The sequence below is a fragment of the Strix uralensis genome, chromosome 4 (genome assembly GCF_047716275.1).
Source record: "Strix uralensis isolate ZFMK-TIS-50842 chromosome 4, bStrUra1, whole genome shotgun sequence".
NCBI lineage: Eukaryota > Metazoa > Chordata > Aves > Strigiformes > Strigidae > Strix > Strix uralensis.
The window spans coordinates 84348014-84372582 of NC_133975.1; the positions used below are offsets into that span (position 1 = coordinate 84348014).

Here is a 24569-nt window from a genome sequence, read left to right on the forward strand (position 1 = left end):
AAAAACTACTCTATTACAGCACAGCTGTAATTAAAGCTCTGTCATTCTTTCCACTATAAACTCTACTTTTCATGAGTTTATAATTTGCATCATAAAAATCTGTTATGAGTGAAAGCTTGGCATACCAAAGCCTGTGCATGAGAACATTTTCTTTTTCCAAGAGTCAGCTCCTTAAGATTTTATGAATAATGAAAAAGTTTGCCAGCTTAACCCAAAATAAGTTAAAGAAGAAATAAACCTCACGTCACTTAAGTTCCTTAATAGATTGAGGAGGGAAATTTTATTGGCCAAGTTTAACCCACAGAGAGTCCAATGCCACTTCACAATTCAAAACCTGAAAAACAATGTACATCTGAAAGCAGAGCCTTACTACATTTTTACAGACTTAACTGTAACCTCGACCTGGACTTAACCAAATTGAAAATATCCCCAAACCTAACAAAGAGAAGGCAGACTGAGCCCTCTCTACTGAACCTAACTATCAACCCTGTTCCCAAGACTCCTTGCCCATTCCCCCACCCCTGACTGAACAGAACACTTATTTTGAAAGCTTGTGTAGGAATATCTTATTCTTTTTCTCCATTTCTCCTTTCAATGCCTCTCCTTTAAGGTCATGCTGTGTTCCACATAGGGAAAGAGCAGTAGCCACTGTTATTTTCTGTGGACCTCTTTCCACTCCATTTCTAGTTGTTGCCCATCTGTTTGCTACGTGACTACCCTTGCATCAAGTGCTGCACAAGAAACTACCACCATTACCTTTATTGAGATGACATATTTTACCCCAGCTTTCCACACAGTTGCTTGTATCTCTCAGCTAGGCTGGGTTTATGTCAGAAGAGCAATTCCACACACACTTGATAAAGCCTGGCATTTGTAGACTAGCAGACTTTCTGTATTAAGGCTTTTGTGAATCTGCTCATTAAGGCTTCAGAATAGAGTACTTTCAGTCAAGCTTCTTGTAGTGGTTTAGCCCCTGCCAGGGTCTGAGACCACGCGGCCGCTGCCCCTTCCCCACAAAGGGAGTGAAATAGAAAGCCCCAAGACTGAAATAAGGAAAGGTTTAATACAACAGTGCAATAGCAACACAACCAACAACAACAATAACAATAACAGTAATAGTGATAGCAATGAACAGAGCAAAATAGCTACCAAATACAGCAGTTTGAAGCACGATGTACAAAACCACGAGTGCACCGCGCTCCGCGCCAGGAAAAATGTGACCTGCCAGGATGTGACGTCGGCATGGTATCTGAATAACCCGGCTAGAGCTTCCCCCCCACTGCTGGGGAAACTTAACCCTATCCTGGTTAAACCAGGACATAATCCACCCCTTTATTCTATACCATGTGCGTCACATCCAGCTGCCACTTAGCAATGAGAATTGACAAAGAAAAATTAACAAAAGCACAGTATAACTCACGGTGTGTTTTCACCCACAATCAAGTCCCCTTGTGGCACGCATCGGACCTCTCCGTCCTTCTGCATCACCCACCAGGTGCACCCAGGTCCTTGAGCAAAAACAATCCCGTGGATGGGTTTGCCTTTGCCCGGCGCAGGACTAACCCAGACCATTTTTCCCAGCAGGTCCCTCATGCGCACCACAGGGACTCTATCCCCGTCCACAACACGTGGAAGTTTTGACTGAGCCGGGCCAGCTCGATTGGCAGATCCTCTTGTGTTCACTAACCAAGTGGCCTTTGTCAGATGTGTGTCCCAGTGTTTGAAGGTTCCACCCCCCATTGCTCTCAATGTAGTTTTTAACAGTCCATTGTAGCGCTCGATCTTCCCGGAGGCTGGTGCGTGGTAGGGGATGTGGTAGACCCACTCGATGCCGTGTTCTTCTGCCCAGGCATCTATGAGGTTATTTCGGAAGTGAGTCCCGTTGTCCGACTCAATCCTTTCTGGGGTGCCGTGTCGCCACAGGACTCGCTCTTCAAGGCCCAGAATGGTGTTTCGGGCGGTGGCGTGGGACACTGGATAAGTTTCGAGCCACCCAGTGGTTGCTTCCACCATTGTGAGCATGTGGCGCTTGCCTCGGCGGGTCTGTGGCAGTGTGATGTAGTCGATCTGCCAGGCCTCTCCATATTTATATTTCATCCATCGATCTTCATTCTGCTGGGGCTTCACCCGTTTGGCTTGTTTGATTGCAGCACATATCTCACATCCGTGGATGATCTCTGCGATGGTGTCAATGGTGAGGTCCACCCCTCGATCTCGAGCCCACCTATATGTTGCATCTCTGCCTTGGTGGCCCGAAGTCTCATGGGCCCACCGGGCTATGAACAGTTCACCTTTACGCTGCCAGTCCAAGTCCACCTGAGCCACCTCAATCTTAGCAGCTTGGTCCGCCTGCTGGTTATGCTGATGTTCATCAGTGGCTCGACTCTTGGGTATATGGGCGTCCACATGGCGCACCTTCACAACGAGGTTCTCCACCCGGGCTGCAATGTCCTGCCATACTTCAGCGGCCCAGATGGGTTTGCCCTTGCGTTGCCAGTTGTTCTGTTTCCATTGCTGCAACCACATCCACAGGGCACTTGCCATCACCCACGAGTCAGTGTAGATATAGAGCCTCGGCCACTTTTCTCGCTCAGCAATCTCCAAAGCCAATTGGATGGCTTTCACCTCTGCAAACTGGCTTGATTCACCTTGTCCCTCAACAGCTTCAGTGGTTTCTCGTGTGGGATTCCACACTGCAGCCTTCCATCGTCGATGTTTTCCCACAATGCGACAAGACCCATCAGTGAACAGGGCATATTGTTTTTCTTCCTCTGGCAGCTCGTTATATGGTGGGGCCTCCTCAGCACGTTTCACCTCTTGTTCTGGTGACATCCCAGCATCCTTGCTCTCTGGCCAGTTCATGATCATTTCCACTAATCCTGGGGGGTCACGGTTCCCTATTCGAGCCCGTTGTGTTATCAACGCAACCCATTTACTCCACGTGGCATCTGTTGCATGATGTGTGGAGGGAGCCTTTCCTTTGAACATCCATCCCAGCACCGGCAGTCGAGGTGCCAGGAGGAGCTGTGTCTCAGTGCCGACCACTTCTGAGGCAGCTCGAATTCCTTCATACGCTGCCAGTATCTCCTTCTCAGTCAGGGTATAGTTAGCTTCAGAGCCTTTGTATCCCCGGCTCCAAAAGCCTAGAGGCCAGCCTCGGGATTCCCCATCTGCTCTCTGCCAAAGGCTCCAGGAAGGGCCATTCTCCCCGGCTGCGGTGTAGAGCACGTTCTTAATCTCCTGCCCTGTCCGGACTGGCCCGAGAGCCACTGCCTGGGTAATCTCCTGCTTAATTTGTTCAAAGGTTTGTTGTTGCTCTGGGCCCCATTTAAAATCGTTCTTCTTGCGGGTTACGTGGTAGAGAGGGCTCACAATCAGGCTGTAGTTTGGGATGTGCATCCTCCAGAACCCCACAGCTCCCAGGAAAGACTGAGTCTCCTTTTTGGTGGTTGGTGGGGCCATGGCTGTTATCTTGTTTATCACCTCCATTGGGATGTGGCGACGCCCATCTTGCCATTTTATTCCTAGGAACTGAATCTCCCTTCCAGGCCCCTTAACCTTCTGTCGCTTGATGGCAAAACCAGCCTTCAGAAGGATTTCAATTACCTTCTTTCCTTTCTCAAAGACTTCCTCAGCTGTGTCCCCCCATACAATGATATCATCAATGAACTGCAGGTGTTCTGGAGCCCCACCTTTCTCCAGTGCAGTATGGACCAGTCTATGGCAAATGGTGGAGCTGTGTTTCCACCCCTGGGGCAATCGATTCCAGGTGTACTGGATACCCCTCCAAGTGAACGCAAACTGTGGCCTGCACTCTGGTGCTATTGGAATGGAGAAAAACGCGTTAGCGATGTCAATCGTGGCGTACCACTTGGCTGCCTTCGACTCCAGCTCATACTGGAGCTCTAGCATGTCCGGCACTGCAGCACTCATCGCTGGCGTAACTTCATTCAGGCCACGGTAGTCCACAGTCAGTCTCCATTCGCCATTAGGTTTTCTCACTGGCCATATAGGGCTGTTGAAAGGTGAGTGAGTCTTGCTGATCACCTCCTGGCTTTCTAGTCGACGGATCAGCTGATGGATGGGGACCAGGGAATCTCGGTTAGTACGGTACTGCCGCCGGTGCACCGTCTTGGTAGCAATTGGCACTCGCTGCTCTTCGACCTTAAGCGACCCCACCACCGAGGGGTCCTCTGAGAGGCCGGGTAAAGTGGACAATTGCTCAACCTCCTCCAGGGCAGCTATACCAAAGGCCCACCGGTACCCTTTTGGGTCTTTAAAGTACCCTCTCCTGAGATAGTCTATACCTAGGATGCACGGGGCATCTGGGCCAGTCACAATGGGGTGCTTATGCCAGTCCTTCCCAGTTAAGCTCACTTCAGCCTCTAATAGGGTTAGCTGTTGGGACCCCCCTGTCACTCCAGAGATGCAGATGGATTCAACCCCACTGTGGCTTGATGGCATCAGAGTGCACTGTGCGCCAGTGTCTACCAAGGCCTTATATTCTTGTGGTTCTGATGTGCCAGGCCATCGGATCCACACCTTCCAGTAAATCCGATTATCCCTTTCCTCCACCTGGCTGGAGGCAGGGCCCCTCTAATCCTGCTCACCATCACTCACTTTATCTAAGAGTGACTCCTGCAGGAATGACTTACTGGTCCTCTCAAGAGGGTCAAGCATACTGCTGGCCATTCTATTCTGTCTGGGGGATTTCTGACTAGACACTGGAGCTGCATCTCTCTTGGAAGACTCCCCTTTCATGGTGGTCTTCCCTTTCAGTTGCTGTACTCGTGCAGCTAGGGCGGAAGTGGGCTGTCCATGCCACCTTCTCATGTTCTCCCCATTGTCGCGGAGGAAGAACCACAGGGTGCCCCGTGGTGTGTACCTTCTACCGCCCTTCTCTTGGGTGGGGAAACGCCTGCTTCTAATAGCTGAGACATCGGCCCGTGCAGGTGAAACATAGGACATGTCCTGTTCCATTTTTTGGAGCCTCTGAGACAGTTCCTCTACGGCTGAAACCCAGGCATGTTGGGAGGAAGGGAGACTCCCCTCATAGTGCCGGAGCTGCATAGTCACTTCATCCACTGTCTGATTGTCTCGCCACCAGGATGCTGCTGCTAATGCTTTGGAATGTCCCTCTGGTCCACTTTGCAGGAACTTCCGCCACATCAGCTGTGTACAAGGGACCTGATCTGGATCCAATGGTGACTGCTCATCATTCAGATCACCATAGATCATGTCAAACACAGCCATTTCCCTGAGGTTTTGGATGCCTTTCTCCATGTCGGTCCACTTGCCTAACCGACATAATCATCCTTGTAGGGGTACCTCTCCCTCACAGCGAGCAGGAGTCGCTTCCAAAGGCTGAGGGTTTGAGCCTGTTTCCCTATTGCCTTGTCAATACCAGCCTGCTTGGCTAAATGTCCCACCTGCTTGGCCTCTCTCCCCTCCAATTCCAAACCAGCAGCTCCAGTATCCCAGCACCGGAGCAACCAGGTGCAAATTTGCTCGCCTGCAATGCGGCTGTAATCCTTCCGCACATCTCGCAACTCACTGAGGGTTAGAGATCGGATGATTACCTCCGGCTCTTCCTCCTGCTCTCGTGATGGGCCTGGTTCATTATCACCCTGTGCACTGCGAGGGGAATTTTTGGTATATTTGGTTTTCCGTATTGGGGCAACTGATACTGGTACTGCTTGTCCCTCCGGCTCAGCTGCTGTGCTGGTGGAGGCGACCGGTACTGGCGCCGCCTGTCCCCCTGGCCCAGCTGCTGTACCAGCAGGCTCACTTTCAGACCCTGCAGCTCTTTCGCCCCCTTGAGGGCAGTGAACAGTGTTAAACATGACACGGTAAGCATGGGCAAGCCCCCCAGCACATCGCAGCGAGCTGCATCTCCCGGGGTTTGTCAGATTGGCAGCACACCTTTTTCAAACACTCCACCAGTTTATCAGGACTCTGCACTTGTTCGGCAGTAAAATCCCAGAACGTTGGGGGTGACCACTCACTCAGGTACTTGCCCATCTTCTCCCACATACCTAGCCATTTATAACTATCTGCCCCCGGGGCAGGTTTCCGGGTGGTGCTATTGTTGGAGAAGTACCGCATGGCCCAAAACAAGATCTGGCAGACATTTAGAAAGCATTGTGCCGCGAACACAGTGGCCTGGATGCTCCAGGGATAGCTAAAACTCTCAAAAACTGAGAGAATCTCCTCCCCTGGCTCACCCATAGAGGAGGTGAGACCCCAAACAAAAGACCAGGCAGCAAACAGGTAGCGGTGCACCCCCACAAGCAGCGAAACGAGCCCATTATAAGCAGACAGTAACCAGTAGAGCAAAACAAGTCCCTTGATACATTTTCCACCGAGAACAAACACCAGCACTGGGAACACACAGGGGATATAAGGATTAATCCAGCCCCACCACGCAAGCAAATTGGCCAGCATTGTAAACGCTTATCAAACAATACAAGTAAAACCAGAAAAAATTACACCTAACAGATTGCTCTAACACACTTCTCCTTTTGTCCTTATTTCAGTCTTCTCCAGCCCCACGTTGGAGCGCCAAAGTTGTAGTGGTTTAGCCCCTGCCGGGGTCTGAGACCACGCGGCCGCTGCCCCTCCCCCACAAAGGGAGTGAAATACAAAGCCCCAAGACCGAAATAAGGAAAGGTTTAATACAACAATGCAATAGCAACACAACCAACAACAACAATAACAATAACAGTAATAGTGATAGCAATGAACAGAGCAAAATAGCTACCAAATACAGCAGTTTGAAGCACGATGTACAAAACCACGAGTGCACTGCGCTCCGTGCCACGAAAAATGTGACCTGCCAGGATGTGACTTCGGCATGGTATCTGAATAACCCGGCTAGAGCTCCCCCCCCCACTGCTGGGGAAACTTAACCCTATCCTGGTTAAACCAGGACACTTCTCAAGCCCTGTAAAACACAACAGCAACTAACTCCTATGTGAAAAGGTATTCCCCATGCATCTTACTAAAATACTCCTTCAAAGAGGCTCTCATTAAAAATTCACATTCACAACTAGGTTCTGCCCCAAACTTTTTTAAGTAGTTAACTGACCAAAAAAAAAAAAAAAAGAGAGACTAAAATAAAACAGCAGAGCACACACTCCTAACTTCAAGAGTGAAACATACGTCCTTCATCTGTTGAAAGTAGAAATCTCAGAAGACAAGAACATTACAACCCAGCTATCTGGTGAGAAAGTATCTTCATTTTTTTCTAGCAAGTAATGACTGTGAATTCAGAAGGGTGGGCAGTGAGTCATTAACTACTGCCCCAATCTTCCCTATACATATTTGCCACTCAGCTCCTGTGACTATGAAGCCCCAGTTCCCGGTTTACTTTGACTGCACTTTCACCCACCCCCTTTATGAATCAAGTAGTTTCACACATCTGAACTACCTCAGCTTCCAAGGCATGAGCACATTATGTTTTCTGCCATCTCCCAATCTGTTTGAATGAGAATGATAAACTCTTGCTCATCAATGGGTTTGGCCAAGCTTTTGGTTTTGCTGTTGTGCAACACAAACCTGTACTCCTGAACAACAAGGCTACTGAGCTTTCCCAATGCTGGGAGTGGCCTCCTCTTAAACTTTGTCAGCTGCCTATCTCCAAAGATCCGAGCTGATTCATATACTTGAGATGGTCCCCTTAAATTTTGGACTCTTAAACCAAAAACCAGTCAACCTTCCCCATACCTCACCTTGGTAGATAATGACAGATGGTGAACTTTTATTGAAATAAACAATGGCATCTCCACAGTACTACTTCAGTCTATGTTCATTCCTTCACATTATAATGCAACCCTCAACAAAAGATGGCAATTTGATAGTACAAAAAAACTCCAGCTGTCTTGTTTGTACGTGTACAGAAACCACAGTAGCTTTTTAAACTTCCTATGCCATTTCCGTAACACTCCTTCTTCCTGGAGCACAAGGCTCACATGCAGAGGAGAGAGACAATTGGCTTCCCATGCTAACTGCAATAAAAGCATCTACTGAGGTGGCCACAAGTGGCATGAACAGACATTTTTATAAACTGGGTCTTCATAAAAGGTTTATCATCTCTCTTTAATAAGGCAAAAGGGTTTGTTTCACACAGTTATTTCTGTCACACAACAGACAGGCAGCCACAAATCTTCAACTGCATAGATTCTGAATGCACCTGAATAAATGACTGAGCTAGCTTTGCACATACAGCTCTTCTACCACATACCTTAGATGACTAAGTTATGTCTTCTGGCCCATCACAAGCAGGATCCAAATTTACAAGCCCTGAAAATCATGTCACCTTTTTCAAAGCAAACAAAATATCCAGCAGGGTTCTGCATAAAGACCATTTTATAAGTTTCCACAGAACAAATACAAAGACTTTTTTTTCCCCCCATGCGTTCTTTTAATTACCCGATGGAACTTGTCAAGTATTCCCACCTAGGTAAAGATCTTAACATAAGTCCGAAAAAAAAATTCGTATTTAAGGGCTTAACTGCATCATATAGAGTTATACAGTGCAAAAACAGAGATCTGGAGATGAAATTCTCCCTTTCCTCTGGCATATAAATCCATCTCTAATACCTGAAGATGTGGATTTTTCTTCAAAGAAAATTACTTGACAATTGGCCATTATCAACTTTTTCTAATTTTAATTGATGAACTTGATACTGTCTGACTTAGAGATCAAGTATTTACACTGGGTAAGCAATGTGGACAAACACATTTAGGTTCACTGGCAAGAGACATTCTAACGCTTTCACTTTACCTAAAAAAAGATGATGAAGCTAAGATCTCAGCAGTTTCAAGAGCTGCTACATAACGAGAAATCTTTGTTTAATGACTACAATACTCAGAAAATGAAAAAGCTTCACTAACCTTCTACATTCATAGCTTCCCTCAGAAGCTGCAGCTTCTTCTGTCTCTCTCTTATCCTGTCAAAGGCACTTGAGATTGCCGCAGAAGTTGATGTCTCAGGCACATGGCGCGTTTGGTCCAGCTTTTGCGGTCCAAAGACATCCAGTGCTATGCTCCCATCAGAATATCTTGCTTCCTTGTTTCTCATAGTAGTAGAAGTCCGTACTGCAAATGCTTCACACTGATGGTTGTGCCCATGAGAGCCTCCCACATGGTCCCTCTCAGCTGCCCTGTCAGTTGTGCAAAGCAAATCTGTGGAGGAAGCCCATACTTTCCGCTTGGGAGTGACATCCATATGAAGGTGACCTTTTTTCCCAAACTCACTGGTTTTACATCTATGAGGACAGAAAACATCTTCCTGTCCCAAGCTGTAATCTGCAGAAATGCCTTGGAAAAACTCCTCCTCACCTTGTGTTCCTCTAATGGACAGAAATCCCATAGACTTGCTAAGTCCTTTGTTAAGCATGGTCTGTTGAGAGAAGTGAGCTTTGTGTCCATCAGGTGGATCGACCACCAATGTTTTTCCTGGAATAAGGAGACATTTCATATATGTAATTTTGTACAATACACAAGAGTGCAACACAAGTTACCTACTGTTAACATGTATACTGAACACACATTTTGGCCTTGATTTTGCCATGCAAAAGATTGAGATGGCTACTTAAAGGCCTGCCTCAGTCAACAAAGCCAGAACTCCAACTACTTCATAACTGACAGGCATTTTATTTCTTTTATTTCTGAAGTGCTTACTAAAAAGTTATGGCCTACTATAATTCAGTATTACCAGTAAAAAAAAACCCCACTGAACACATTTTTCTTTCACATACATGCTGAAAGTTTTCTCATTAGTTTTATTTTTAAAATAGTCTGGACTACCGCCAAAAGTACTATTTAATGATCAGTCTGAAATCAGACATTCCTCTCAACCCTCACAACCAAGGACACCACCTACAATTTTTTATGACAAGTCCAGGTTTGTTCTAGAGATTTACAGATGCCCTGCAGTAACATCAGTAGTAAGACAAGAATGACTGTGTAGTTAGGAATTTTAAAACTCCTGGATCTTCCTTTAATGACTATTTTTGGTGATGACAGTCTCTCCAGATAAAGAATACTCTAAAACAAAAACAACAAAGCTTCTAAGATCAAAGTGATTCTATGAGCCTGTAGACTTTGTTAATAAATGGATCAACCAATACTGATGAACACCCTCTCTTCTCCCTCTCCCTTACTGTGAAATTACTTGTCAGAGGTGGAATAATGTCAGTGAAATATTCGCTCTCTGAAGAGCATCATATCATGGTCACCGAGACGTTTCGATGATAATTGTTACTCTAGCATAAAATTTTCTCAAAGTATTACCCTGATTTTACAAACCTAATTACAAACATCAGTAAGTACAATCAAATTTCTTAACATTAACAGATGACAAATTTATCTTTCATGTTCTTAAGATCAGAGTAAAAGCATTATAACCATTATAAGAGTACCATCCCAGAAAAAAACTATACCCAACTGTTACTTACTTTCTGTTAACAAACTAAAATTTTTAGTTCTTCTGAATTATTAAAGTTGTGAAAATCTGAAGTCTATTGTAGATATCACACAGGCAGTAATCTATTCATAACTCCAACTGACCAAGTGCATTGCAAAAATTGTTATGAAGTCTAACCCTTCCAATCTGTAGCATACACATTGCATTAATATGACAATCTTGACCTCATCACGACCATGATACTGCTAACGAGAAAATCCAACTAAAAGTATTCCGTGCTGGGTTGCCTAAGCAATGCCTGCTCACCGAGGTGGAGTCAGTATGGCATGTGATGCTTTTCTTAGAGCTGGCTCACTCTCCACTGTGATATTATTATTACCATGTACATCTTTTAAGAAGCAGCAGCCTTGAAGACATCCTCACAAAAGTAAGCAGTCATGAGCTCAAAGTAAATTACTGCACTGAATCTACTGCTCTCAAAGATGGTTCTGTAGTGCTGCCTGATGCTCTTCCAAAGAAGATCGAAAACAACTGCCCCACTTGCACAATGGGCTCCTGCTGATCTTTACCTGGAATCTGTTATCCTTTCCAATTGAGTTTCACAGAACGCTTTAAGGACACTCATAATTGTACTCAGAAATGCTTTAAAAGCTTATGGCTTTACACCTTTCAAGTCTAATAGTCTACTTGGAGACTAGCTGTTAGTTTTCAGTTTTTATTTCTGCTATATTAAACTAACAACAGGCGTTTAAAAAAAAAAAAGCAAGACTAAAGCCAAATGCAACCGAGATGCTCCTTGCTTCTTACCAAGACACAAATACATGATGGTAAAATGTTAGGGTTTGGATTGTCTAAAAAGTGTACTGCAAGAAATTACACGGTTCCCACACGTTCCAGCCAAGAGAATAAAACAAAAACCTTTGCCAATGAGAATGAACTAATCTTCTGAAAGGATCTGATGCATCACTTCGTATTTTACAAATATGGCTTTAATCCTAAACTCAAGTAAACATAATTATCTTTGTGGTCAGGTAAATCTTACGTTATTATCTTATTCTCAGACTATACATCCCTCATAAGGCTGGTGAATTACACATAATATTCACACATGCACACCTTTTAAAAATAGCCATTCAGTGTGAAGTTCCCACTATTTAAAGCAGCAGGATGATATCCATTCTGCAAACACATACTTCCCATTCATGTACATTCACATCAAGGACAGAAATTACTAAACAGGATTTTAACTCAGTCGTTTGTGAGAGAGATAAAAACCAAAATAGTGCAGTATTTGAGATGGTCATCAAAAAAGCAAGTCAAAAGAAGCTCCAAGAACCCTCCCCGATAATGATAGGTCCAAGATTATTTTAGGCAGAAAAACCCAAACCAATCTCCTCTACACACTTTTTTCACACTTTTTTTTTTAAAATGTAAAAAACCCCAAACCCACCTCTTCAACATTGAAAGGATTTACAAGCACAAGAACTTATGGAACAAAATAATGTCAAACAAAGTAGAAAAAATCCAAGAGAAACAGACAGCTGCAACTCCAATATACTATGGAGGCTGTAAATTCAAGATTACTTGGTACATCATCAGTCATGACTCAGAAGAACATTCCTGGTTCAAAAGATCATTTAGGTCTCTGCACGTTGAAGTGTTATCTTCTTTCAGGATCACATCCAGTGAAAAGAGCCACAATGCACTTTAAGTACCAGTGGATGTCCACACCATAGCACACACAGAGACATTATCTGTTCTATGCTGGTGAGAACTGTGGTGAAAGAGCCCATCTGGCAGTGAAAAAGAGTACTAGAGGGGAAGGAGAACCCTCCTCACCCAAGCTGTAGTTTCCATGGACTTGTAGCATTCAGACTAGATGTAACAGATCCTGCTTCCAGTCTTCCAGCAGAGGCTCTGAAGACACAAGCTCCTTGCCTTGGCATGCAAGAGATGCTTTCTATTCCCCAAGTCATCCACCCACCTGGGCCTCCTCATGAGGAAAAGTGATTGCCATGAACGCTATCTCATCAGCAGTGACTGGGAAAGCACTCATCGCTGCAGCTTTGCCACTCCTCCCACTAATTGTGTGATGAGACAGGAGATGAGCTGTCCCATCAGGAAGCAGTGCAGGAGGCATTCCACTTCCACACTGCTCTTCCACTCTGCTGAGTGGAGGTGTCTACATATCCACGTTGACTTATGTAGCCAACATGAGTTTTTAACATAGTACCAAAAGGAATCTGCAGGTGGCCTTAGTATTGAGTCTTGGGACTGTAAAATTCTCTTGGACATCTTTCATCTTTCCTTTATTACTCTCCCCATTCCCAGTTCTGCTTTTCAGCAGTTTTGGCACTTCTTCCCTTTTGCAAAACCCATCCCTCTCTACATAACATTATTTCAACAAGCTGTCCCCAAACTGGCTCACAGTGTCGACATGAGCTGTTTAAGAATCATCCTCAGAGAAAGGTAAAGAAGAGACTAGGGGGCAAGGGGTGCACAACCTGCTCAAGCTGGGCATCCTGAGAAGGCAAACTGAAACAAAGCAGCAAGACAGAACTTTCAAATGCACACTGTATACCAGCCAAGAATGCGTGCTGCTCTTGGCTCCAGAGCAGTCAACAATCAAGGACAAGATTTCTTAGCACGGAAGCAACTCAAATGCAGATACGTGTGAAAAAAAATCGGATTAGGCAGCAAGCAATCAGTCCAGGCCAATTCTTCTATTTTTAATAATTTAAATGTCCTCATCCCCTTTAAGTACTGTTATAGACTTTATAAATCACAAAATCAACTGTTAAGGTGTGGCCTACCCAGAGTATCTTGGTTCCACTAAAGACATTAAGTATCTGAGACCACACAGAGCTACTCCACACTTCAGTTACCCAAGAGTGTAACAGCACAGAGAAGTGCTTCCCTACTTGTCAGTGATGGTGGCAGGACCATCAGCCGTTAGCAGTTCAAGATACTACAGCATGTAACCTCAAAAGGCGTGTTTTCCCCTTCCCCAGTTACTTCTCTGCTGAACTAAACTCTTCTTCATGCTCATCTGAATAGTATCTGGGTTCTCGATTTCACGTATCGCCCTTGGGTGTTTATCCTCTACTTGATGTTACATTAGTGCAATTATTTATAATTACTGTAAATAATTCAAATGCAATTATAGTAATTGCATGATTCCAAAGTATAATATATAGTGAGGGAATATATACAATAAAAATAGCAATTAATCACCAAGAGTTCACAACGAAATTCCGTTGTGGTGCTAAAACAAAAATCTAGTTTTCCACACACCTTCAACTGGCAGATGCTACGTTTGCTAAATGACCACGGATCTGCTTCTTTCTTCCTTTGGTGTCTTCAGCTGTGAATGCAACTACATCCTCTTTGACACCAGTGTCATTCACAAACCATGTTTTACTCACACTGCCAGTAACCTGGTTGATTATCCTCTGAGCAAGAGAGTTGTTATCTGGTCCTAACTAAATTCAGTCTGTCTGGAATTACTTGTGTACCAGCTTGATCATTGAAGCAACTAATCAAATATTATGTAAGTGCAAACATGGTCAGTGCTATCACATACTGATAGTTTTTACTGAATAAACTCAGCTCAAGTTTCTTCAAAGTCTGATTTCCCCTTCTCTTGTTTGTACAAAACAGAATACCTTTTCAGCTTCATTTTAGCAAAGCTTATGGATATATACATACACACACATTGGGGGTTGGGGGGGGGAGAGACAGAGGCTGCAGGGGACAGAGATTGCCCACATGTGCATGAAAGAACACCATCACTGCCAGACTGGAAGGTCTGAAGGAAATTATTATACAGGAGTTTAAAAAACATCTCCCACACCATCTTTGTGCAAAAAACAGAACGACAGAAAATCCTTATCCCAAGACAATGCGGCTAGTTTCTCCAATATGAGTGGGTAGCTGGTGGAGGAGTTGAGTTTGCAACCCCTTTGGGGCATGCTAAGAGCCAAACAGAAGACAACAGAGCCAGATGTGGTCTGTGGGTTGACTGCTAGGAATGGCACCTCTTCCTTTCTTTTACTTTTTTAAATTGTGGAGAAAATCCAAGCTTCAGACAGAAGCACTCCTAGAACAACGCATTCTTTGTGAAGGAAGAAATGAGCCGGACACAAGGACTGTTGAAAGCACTGTAAGTAATGGCCAAGTCGTAAATCCTGTAGAACAATTTGCATTCTGCTTTGGACTGACACGCTCCTCTGTCAAAAAATCAAATAGGTCCAGAAACCAGGCATCTTGTTCACAACAGTGGTAGTGAACCTTAGCAAGTAGCACTTTGTAAATGCAGTATTTTACCTCTTCCCTTCCTCAGCACCTCTGCAGAAGGGGACTGCACCACTGCCCTTTCCCACTCAGGTTTATGGGCCAAGTTTTTTGAGGTACATTTCTCAACCAAGTAGGCAAAAGGGCCACCTAGTTATTCCCTGCCTGGATTTCTGCGTACCCCCGAAGAAGTTCTGTGATACAGCTGTTTTTCTGCACAGACAGGATTTGACGTGGTTTCCTCACTGATCTTTGTGTCCATTCTTGTTTTGTCTTCAGAGTTCTGAGTTTGTGCTCAGCACCACCGTGACAGCACCTCCAATACTGCGAGGCTGGAAGCTCAGTAAAGCAGTAGCAACTATACTTAAATTTAAAAGATCTCTACAAATACCATCCCCCAGTACTGCTAGATGCAAACAGAACACTTACTGGAAGTAAATAGGTATGGTTTCTGGAGTGTGAAAGAAATTTTTTTTTTTTAAAAACAAGAAATCTTCATCTGTCTTCCATTTGGTTTTGCTGAATTCTGGAAGTTATTCTCCACCTACTCAGTTCTTTTTTTCTAGTACTGAGGAGACAGGGGAAAGAAAAAAAATTATATTTCCAGATGAGAGATTTTCAAGTCAGTGGAATTAGGTCTGTGCTGTATTTTTTGTTAAGTTACATCTGTGTGCTTGGATTTAGCAAGAAAATGAGTAAGCTGTTTCAGTTCACATGTGGAGGTCATCACTATGCAACTAAAAGTTGCATTTTCTCCCAGATCAAGAACTAAAACATAATCCACAATCTATTTCTCCCTGGATCAGAAGCAAAAGGGTACTTTTTCTTTTGTCTGAGAGCTTTTGCTGGGCAGCTACATTAGTAATTGCTATTTGGGGAATGGTAACTAACGATTAGAATTTCTTGTCAAAATAAAAAGCAACTTCACTTAGCCTTAGAATCTTTTATTCAGTTTACAACACCTACCATTTCTGCTGCACCTCACAGAGCTATAGTCTAATTAAAGAGGGATTGTATCAACATCCAAAATTTTGTTCAGTATTTCCAATTATTTCCTGTTATGTACAATTAAGGTGAACCATAATGATCTTTTAAATTAATTTCAAGCCTTTATTCATGTGGCATGTATTCTTTTGGCAGATGAAGGTTGGAATTTTGCAGGATACAACTGTAGTATTGTAACGTACAAGGTTAACTCGTGATAGTCTACCACATTGCATAAGTTCAGTTAAAAATCAGAGACCCTCGTGATAGCAAAGCAAAGCCAAGACACCTGCTAGCTAAATCTCTTTAAAAGGTGAAATATCCCTGCAAAGGTCTGTCTTTTGTGTTCACAGATCATCAACATAAGTCGGAACTTTGTAAATAAACCCACAAAGTGCAGGATTTCAATTACTAGAGGGCTGGGAAGTAGCCTGCCAGCCATGTACAAATTACGGAGATTTCAACTGGACTTTAAACAGACTACATATCCTCCTGAAGGATGAGTGCCATAGTTTGTGGCGAAGAGTAACACGGTGAATTAATTCTTGCTTTATGTTTGGAAGAGTTTGACGGTTACTTACTCTTCTGTCACACCAAAGGAATTTTATCAAGCAACTTCCACAAATAATTCTTGAAGTAAAGACTCTTAAGGTCTAAAGTGTTTTGAGTACGAAACTTAACACTCATTGGTTCAGAAGACTCACACCAGATTTTACCACTTCCATTTCTGCTGGCTAAGTCAGTTCCTAAATACTGTGTTCCGAGTGCAACTTGACTAAAAGCAAACATTCTGTAATATTAATTTAGAATAAATTACTTCTGCAGTCAACCATGCCATAAAGCTTATTCACCAAGATGGCCACAGAGAGAGTGAAGCCATAAAAGTGACAAAAATTAAATTTAATTGGGGAGAATACTAACATGAAGCTATTTATTAATTTAATAATGATCTTCAAGACAAAGACAGAAATGAAGAGCTGAAAATATCCAATCTTGGTGTGTAAGTAGATCAAAATATGCTATTTAAACATGTGAAGTAGAAAAATATTTCAAAACATTTCTTCTAAGCCAACAATAAAGCCCTGGCAATTATAATTTTGGATGACCACAGTATGGAAAACTGATCCTAACATTAATGACTTTCAAAGACTTAAAACAAAAATCTTAGCATTTTTGAAAGATTGCAAATATATGAGGTATTAGTTGGCTGCTCTCCAACTAGGAGTACATCTCTCTTGCCGAACCATCTCTATATTCATGAACTTAGCATGATTTATTAGCTATCTTAAGTTAGACACTCATAGTAACATTCTGATACTCTTGAGTTCATAATAGATGCCTTAGCTCTATGCTGTTTTTTTCTCAATATGACAGCTACTCTCTTCATTGAAAATTCTCTTTAAAGATTTTCACAGTGACTCAACAGAACTTCACCTCAGTGAGTATCAGACAAGTCTTCTGTCCTCTCCAGGAAAGACTTCTGCTCACCGTGTTTACCTCCTTAAATAGGCTGGTAAAATGACTAGTAAATTAGACCTGTCCTTATGTGTGCCCCGCCCCCCCGCAACCGTCCCAGTGCTAAACTGGGCCCAGAATGTCTTCTTGGAGGAAGCTAAACCCCAACATTTAGATAAAAGATAACTGACGTAACTTCTAACTTATTAGAAAGACAGTTTGCTCAGAATCATAATGCTGCCTGGTAGCTTTCTACCTTTCTAAGTGTTTGCTGTTTTGCAACTAGAATAAGAGGTGTATATTTCAATTACACAGAGCGGCAGAATAGTTCAGTGTCATCAGAAGAAAAAAGGACTCTACACTTTTCTGAGTTGGTTTATTGTTTCTTTTTTTTTTTTTTTCCTTTTACCATTACTATTTTTCTTAAACCCTCCTCTGGCCTTCTACTTGTGGCTCTTCAATCTATGAGATTATCATCAGTATAATTAGTACTACATTCCATAGCTCACTTTTCCAGAAATCTAAAAGCCATGGCCCCAGGGCAGCTGATCTGTGTTATCAACAGAATTTGCACAAGCAAACCAGCATACCATTACAGAAAAACAAATAACCAAGCATTAGATTGCCCTGAATCAAATGTGAGATGTCTCTCATTAATATCACATACCCATTTCACCGAGTCCTCACTAACTTTCACATACATAACTCAGTATACATGCCAAGTGGAACTGAAAACAGCTAGAGCTGGTTTGGTTATGCGGGGGTTTTTGTTTTGTGCTGGTTTGTGTGTTACTGATACTCTATATTCCCTGAGGTTGCAGTGAAGTGGAGATCAAGGAATGTATCTAAGATCAAAATACAGAGTAGTAAGATGGTGCTATTAAGACATACCAGGAAATGGGACTGATGGCAGAAGTAGAACTGGGAAAGGTTTTGGGGGTAGCAGAAGTATAATTGAGAAAGGTTTTGGGGAAGCTAAGAGGGTTGTAAACCCTCTAGGGAAAAGGAGAAAAATAATGAGAGTTCCACAGGTAATGAATGCGATACAGAGAAACTGAAACAGGTTGAGTGGAAGCAGGAATCATAGAATTGTTTAGGTTGGAAAAGACCTTTAACATTGGGTCCAACCATTAACCTTAACACTGCCAAGCCCACCACTAAACCATGTCCCCAAGCACCACATCCACACGTCTTTTAAATACCTCCAGAGATGGTGACTCAACCACTTCCCTGGGCAGCCTGTTCCAAAGCTTGACAAACCTTTCAGTGAAGAAATTTTTCCTAATATCCATCTAAACCTCCTCTGGTGCAACTTGAGGCTATTTCCTCTTGTCCTATCACTTGTTACTTGGGAGACTGACACCCACCTCTCTGCACCCTCCTTTCAGGTAGTTGTAGAGCATGATAAGGTCTCCCCTCTGCATTCTTTTCCCCAGACTAAAACAACCCCAGTCCCCTCAGCTGCTACCCACAGGACTTGTTCTCTAGACCCTTCACCAGCTTTGTTGCCCTTCTCTGAATGCATTCCAGCACCTCTTGTAGTGAGGAGCCCAAAACTGAATCCAGCATTCAAGGTGCGGCCTCACTAGTCCTGAGTACAGGGGGACGATCCCTTCCCTAGTCCTGCTGGCCACACTATTTCTGATATAAGAGACAAGAACAGGCAGAACATAAAAAAAATAAAGGAATGATTGACTTCAATTTATCTTCTTTTCTGAAAATAAAGACTAATATAACAGAAAACATGAAAAAGATTTTCTACTTTAGGGATAGGAGGAAGAAAGAAGTGTAATACCAAAATATCATGAAACCCACACAGTAACTGAACTAATTTTTGCTGGTTGACAGTTAATCCTGACAAAAATCAAGGATTTAAGAGCATCTCACTAATAATTTGTACTTTCGGGACGAGACTTGGAGTGATGCAGACAAAAGAATGTTTGCACTGGAACAGTGATACACAAACATTCGTTCCCTGTGGTGCCACACATTGTCCGTAACACTACGCATGCATGCACTTTCAATCAACTTCAGAGAAATAAGGGTTAGAGGATGAGGACTATTCAGCCAACTTCATAGTCTCAGTGTTATCAAGTTCGCTTATTTCACAAATATTATTCGAGTTAAGATGATGTTGAATTAGATGTCTTCAGACAATGTGATATTCCCTAAAAAGAGTAACCTTTCAAAAAGTGATTTTGACTGAGGTAATTTAAAACTCTGTGTTGAATTTACTGGTCAATAGTAGCTGAGACAAGTGGACTCCTCAGTCTTGGAGGACCCTTAACTCTAGCTGTTCTTCCCCAACCCAGTGATTTCACAAGCCCACACACTGCAGGGAACCAGTTCTGCTTGGCACCCTGGAAATCCTACACAGAGCCAGAAGGCAAAGGAGCACACAGCAGCAAGACGAACATTCAGCTCCACAGCCCTTCAGAGATTCACACACTGCATCTTAACTGAACTTTTTGGTAATTAAAATAAAAAGCAGCACTCTCAACCATCTCAGCAGCAGTCATACATACTAAGAAATTCAAAAAAAGCAAGAATAAGAGGAAAGAATGTTCTAGCCATGACATTTTTTTTTCAAGTCAGAGGATACAGTAGAAACACAGCAATTAGATCATCTAGTCTATATCTTAAGTTAAAGACATAGTCCTCAGAGAGTTTCAGACACTACAGGGATGTTATTCAGCCTAGTACTGAGCCAGAAAGACACAGAGATACTGGCTGGAGCTACTACATCAGTTTCCAAAATTTAGTAGAACTGAAAACAAAAGCTTTATTGTTAAGTTATGCTTAAGACTTTGGGGACAAACATTACTTCAGGGCAGGGGGGGAAGGAAATCTGCTAAAAAGCTTAAACAAAGTTGTGGGTAGGAAAATAAATGAACAAAAAAAAACCCCCTCAAACCACACAAACATTTAAAAGAAGTTAAGGATTTTCTAAAAAAATGCAAAGCAAACCAGCAAAAGACTGTTCAGTTGTATTAGTGAAAAAAAAAAACCCTAGAAACAACAGAGAAAAAAATAATCAGGGTTGCTAATGCAGTGAGAACAGAGTTTAAAGACAACCTTGCTATGTTTCCAAAACTTAAATATTCTGAGTGTTATCAAAACATACAGTTTATGATGATCATGGAATAAAAAGCAGAATAGATGATGGAAAGAGGGTATGGCAATGACAAAGCTTGATGTAGTAGCCAAATGGTAGTGTGCTCAAATAAAGTTCTAAAGAAAAAAACAACAAACCAAACATGAGGAATATGGACTAGGTTAGTACTGGGCAATAGAACAAAGTGCAAAGGAACTGTGAATATGACAACACTGGAAATTGGGAAGAAAGGGTTTAAAGAAAAAACTAACAATTTAACAATCAGAACAGGAAGGTTCTGGTGCAACTCTTCTAAAATTGGTGGGAACCAGGAAAAGAAAGAGTTTAAGAGCTTAAATTCAGAAGAGAAAGGCATTACATGGCTTACAACTCCAGTCAACTAGATTGATCCAGTCCCAAACCCTGTATTCCTACAGATCCTCCTATCGCTACACAAATATTATGGAAAAGAAGAAGGAAAAAAAAAGCCAGTAAGAAAACAAAGCCCCTAAGAAAGCAGTCAGAACAGTGCATTTGTGCCAGAAAACAAAGAGACAGCTTGTACCAGATGCTGTTCCTAAACGCAGTGCCATACTGGAAGGGTTGGCAACCACTGACATAAAAGCAGCCTAATCAAGGACTCACCTCAAAAGAATCAATAAAAGAAGACCACCAATGCCTTCCAGACTCATGTCTAACTTTTTCAGTTTCTATTGCCGCTGACAACTCCATGGATTATTTTGGTTACTGCAATTCACTGCACTGTTGCTTGACACAAAACTGAAAACCAGAGGAGCAACTCAAGTACATCAGCAACATAACCTTTTTCCAAGTTTACCGGTGGTAAACAGGTAGAGAGATCATGCAAGACAGATGTGCTGCTAACACTATGGTGTTGAGTATTTGTGGGTGATGCATTCTGGAACTGAGATACTCTATTTACAGACGAACACTTAAGGCAGGAATGGTCTCATCTGATTATCACATCTCACTGCCTGCATCACAGTGACTTAAGAGTGGTCCAAGCTGATGCCTTATAAAATGCTCCTACTCAGCCACACAATTCTTCCAGAAAAATATGAGACTTTTGGAAGAATACATCCTCTTGTCTGAGAAGCCTAACACAAAGCTGATGCTGCCACTGACCTTAAACAAGGACATCTAATGAAGTCATGGCCAGCATCAGCTGTCGACTTACATCACTTTATCCCTTTTCCTCCAGTGTCAAAAGCAACAGTCTGCCTCTGAAAGTCTGCCTCCTTCCTGCCCCCCAGTTTCCTCTTTCCTTACTTCCCTGAAGTACAACACTACCTGGCCTCCAAGTCCACCTCACACTGTCAAAACACAGCAGAACTGTGACAGAACGTATAATACCTCTCTTCAGAAAGAAAGAGGAGGCAGAAGAAAGCTTTGTGTGCTGGGAAAAAGAGTCCAGGGCTGCCTGGGAAGAAGAGAAAGAGGCTGTGTGCAACGAGCTATGAAGATAAAGCAGAGTCCACAGGAAAGAGGGAACTAAGAAAAGCTGCTTCCATAGGTCTAGCTGACCTACCTTCAGCTGAAGATTCCCCTTCTCCAGAAACAAAAACTTTTGCCCAAGAACCTTTAAAACATGTTCCTACCATCAGAATTGAACTGGAAAAGACATGCATTTCTTGAAACTTTTATTCTCATGTCACCATCACCAACACTTCACTAGACACTCAACCATCAGAGTTCCGGGAATGTCAGCAAGTTCTCCACTATTCAATTTCTTTGGCTGCAAAATCTACCCAAACTTAGGTCTTCCACAGAGCCAGATTTATTACCATAACCCTTACTGCAATGAAGCACTTACCTGTGGGAAGTCCTTTCCCCCTCAGCCTCTCCCGAATAGCCTGGCTCCTGTCTGGCTGCAGTTTTCTATCTCCATTGCAAGAAAGTTGATCCACCTGCAAAACAGGCAGTAATGCAAAGTCAGATATTGAAACAGTGCACATTAGTATGAAACAAGTGTCCGTTATGTAAATGCACAACATAAGTCAGTGCTAAACAGTTAAGTTCAAAATGTTTTCATAAAAACAGGTTCATTAGTGAGAACATCTCCTAGAATTATCCATATCCAAATAATCTGTGCATTATTTTTACCACACATTTGCCCTGCTTTTTCCCCACTAAGTGTAGATTAAGTTCACAAGTTTGTAACTTAAACACATTCCACCCCTACAGCAAACTGAAGAGGCAGCAACACTCGAAAACCATGTTCCATGATTGTGCAACATGACTGGAACTTGTGATTGGCCTGATGAGTTTTCTGTGTAACAGGAAGAACTGTCTCGTACCACATAGTTTTCGGCTGATACCTCACACAACTTATTACACATGTAAAATCTCATGCATTTGTGAGAAGTCTCTTCTTTAGCCCCTCAGGCACATTCCTTTTGTGTGTCAGGCTTAAGTACTCCCATTAACTTCCAACTTTTTTTTCTTTTTAATCACTACCTCCCTAAAAAAATTATTTCACATGTACAATCATTCAGAGAGCAGCTTATTTGCTGCAACAAATAATCTTTAGTGAGATCTTTTGATATGGTGGGAATTGGCATAATGTGGACAGTGGCTTACTTGGGAGGCGGGAAGGAGAAATCGAGCAGCCTTCTATCTATAACAGTTACAATGCAAGTCAATTAAGACTAAACAAATTGAACCAGTCTTGTGCTGTATTGCCCTTTATAAAGCATGTTAACATGGAAAGTGAAAACATTCAAACAGGACCTCTCAGCTGTGCGCCACAGACCACCAATTGAACAGTTATAGAGCTAAGACCTCTCTAGCCTTTGATAAGGCCAATCAAGATTGGAGGCAGGTTGTACTATGGTTCTGAAAAAAACAATTTCATATGCTTTTCTTATTAATGTAAAAATTCCAGCACACAATGGAGAACTAACCATTAAAAACAGCAGGGATGCTTAGCTAAGGTGCACAAAAACACAGCAGCACAGCTATGTCGTTGTTCTGTCAATACTCAGTTCTATTCTGTCATTTTGTTCTTGTCTTCTTGCAAAGCCAATGCAGTGACATGTTATGGATTAGGTTAAACAGGTTACTGGCAGAGGAAATCTAGAAGAACAGCAAAACTTCAGCACTGGGTAACTGTCAGTAGTCCCATTCCTTCATTATCAACGTGGTATAGGAGACAGGAACACACTTGCTGGGTTCAGCTCTCCACTGGATTTCAGTACCTGCTTTGGGACCACTACTGCTGTCTTTGGCAGGCTGGTCTAGATTAGTCTGTCACATTAACCTCAGACTCCCTCTGAAAGCCTGCTGACAAGAACAAGATGAGGAAAAGCAGAAAATTTGCTAAGCAGAAAGGGCCATTAAGAACTTGGAGACTAATGATTCAGTCTCCACAGTGGCTGTTTCTATAGCTCGTGGCTCGATTGAAGGTTTGGATCTTTATTTTAATAGCTTCACTGATTAAGGCCTTGTAGGCCTTTATTTCATTGAATCACAGACTAGCTTCACTTGGCAACTACACAAGACTTCAGACATTACAGCGAGGAGCACCAGACTGACAGACATAACCTCACAGACTAGACAATGCTTTGTGGAGTTCAGGCTCAGCACTATTTCTGGAGACCTGTCAGAGTCAGTTGCTGCCAAATATTAGACAAATGCAGGGGCCTCTCACCTCGTGCGAACGTTTCCAGATTAGATTTATGAAGAAACTGTGTAACAATTACATCATAACAAAGTTTTTTTTTTTTAAAAAGGAAGCATTGTCAAGCCAAACATTTTTCATGCAATTACAGTGCTGTCTCTTCAGACACCAATTTTTACATTGGCATAACCCCTATAAGATAAAAAAAATATTATCAATGATACAAAACCGGATAAAATTCAGGACCATCATGGGATATTATTCCAGCAATAATAAACTGCTTGGCATTTGTTATAATTATAAACAGAACACAAGGAAAGCAAGTATTGGCCAGAAAACAATCTAACAATATTGACAATTTATGGTGTTCCTTTCTACTCGGAGCCTTGAAATTATTTAACTATTCTGAAGTTATGTTGTAATGGTTTAGGTGAAGGCAGAAGTTGCCTGTCAGGAATAGTAACTTTGCAAGATGAGTTCATGTGGTTTCTTTCTCTTCTGAAAACAGTCTAACACATTTGTCATCATTAGACAATAACATCCTCCACATTTATCCAAGAGCTGAGCAGAAGTGAAGACAATTGGCACACTGCCTAAAAAGTCCCTCTTCCTGTCAATAAGTAACTCTCCAAAAGTCAAGCATAACTTAAAAAAAGAAAATTCACAGCAATCAT

The 24569-nt window shown here is 42.6% G+C and overlaps 1 protein-coding gene across 11 annotated transcripts in view; it reads right to left on the reverse strand.

Annotated features, from left to right (window-relative positions):
* Positions 1 to 24569, reverse strand: part of PTPN13 (protein tyrosine phosphatase non-receptor type 13) — a 131569-nt gene that overhangs the window by 60454 nt on the left and 46546 nt on the right. For 10 of the 11 annotated variants that reach the window (XR_012628834.1, XM_074867531.1, XM_074867535.1 and 7 more), the window contains 2 exons: positions 22090 to 22183; positions 8896 to 9459 (listed from right to left, as the gene is read on the reverse strand). Coding sequence is in view for 10 of the 11 variants with exons in the window: in XM_074867531.1 (XP_074723632.1) it covers positions 8896 to 9459; positions 22090 to 22183 (658 nt within the window). In the remaining variant the exon portion in view is untranslated. Of the gene's footprint in view, positions 1 to 8895; positions 9460 to 15151; positions 15248 to 22089; positions 22184 to 24569 lie in introns of those variants that run through there. The other variant, XM_074867540.1, reaches the window with a different exon arrangement.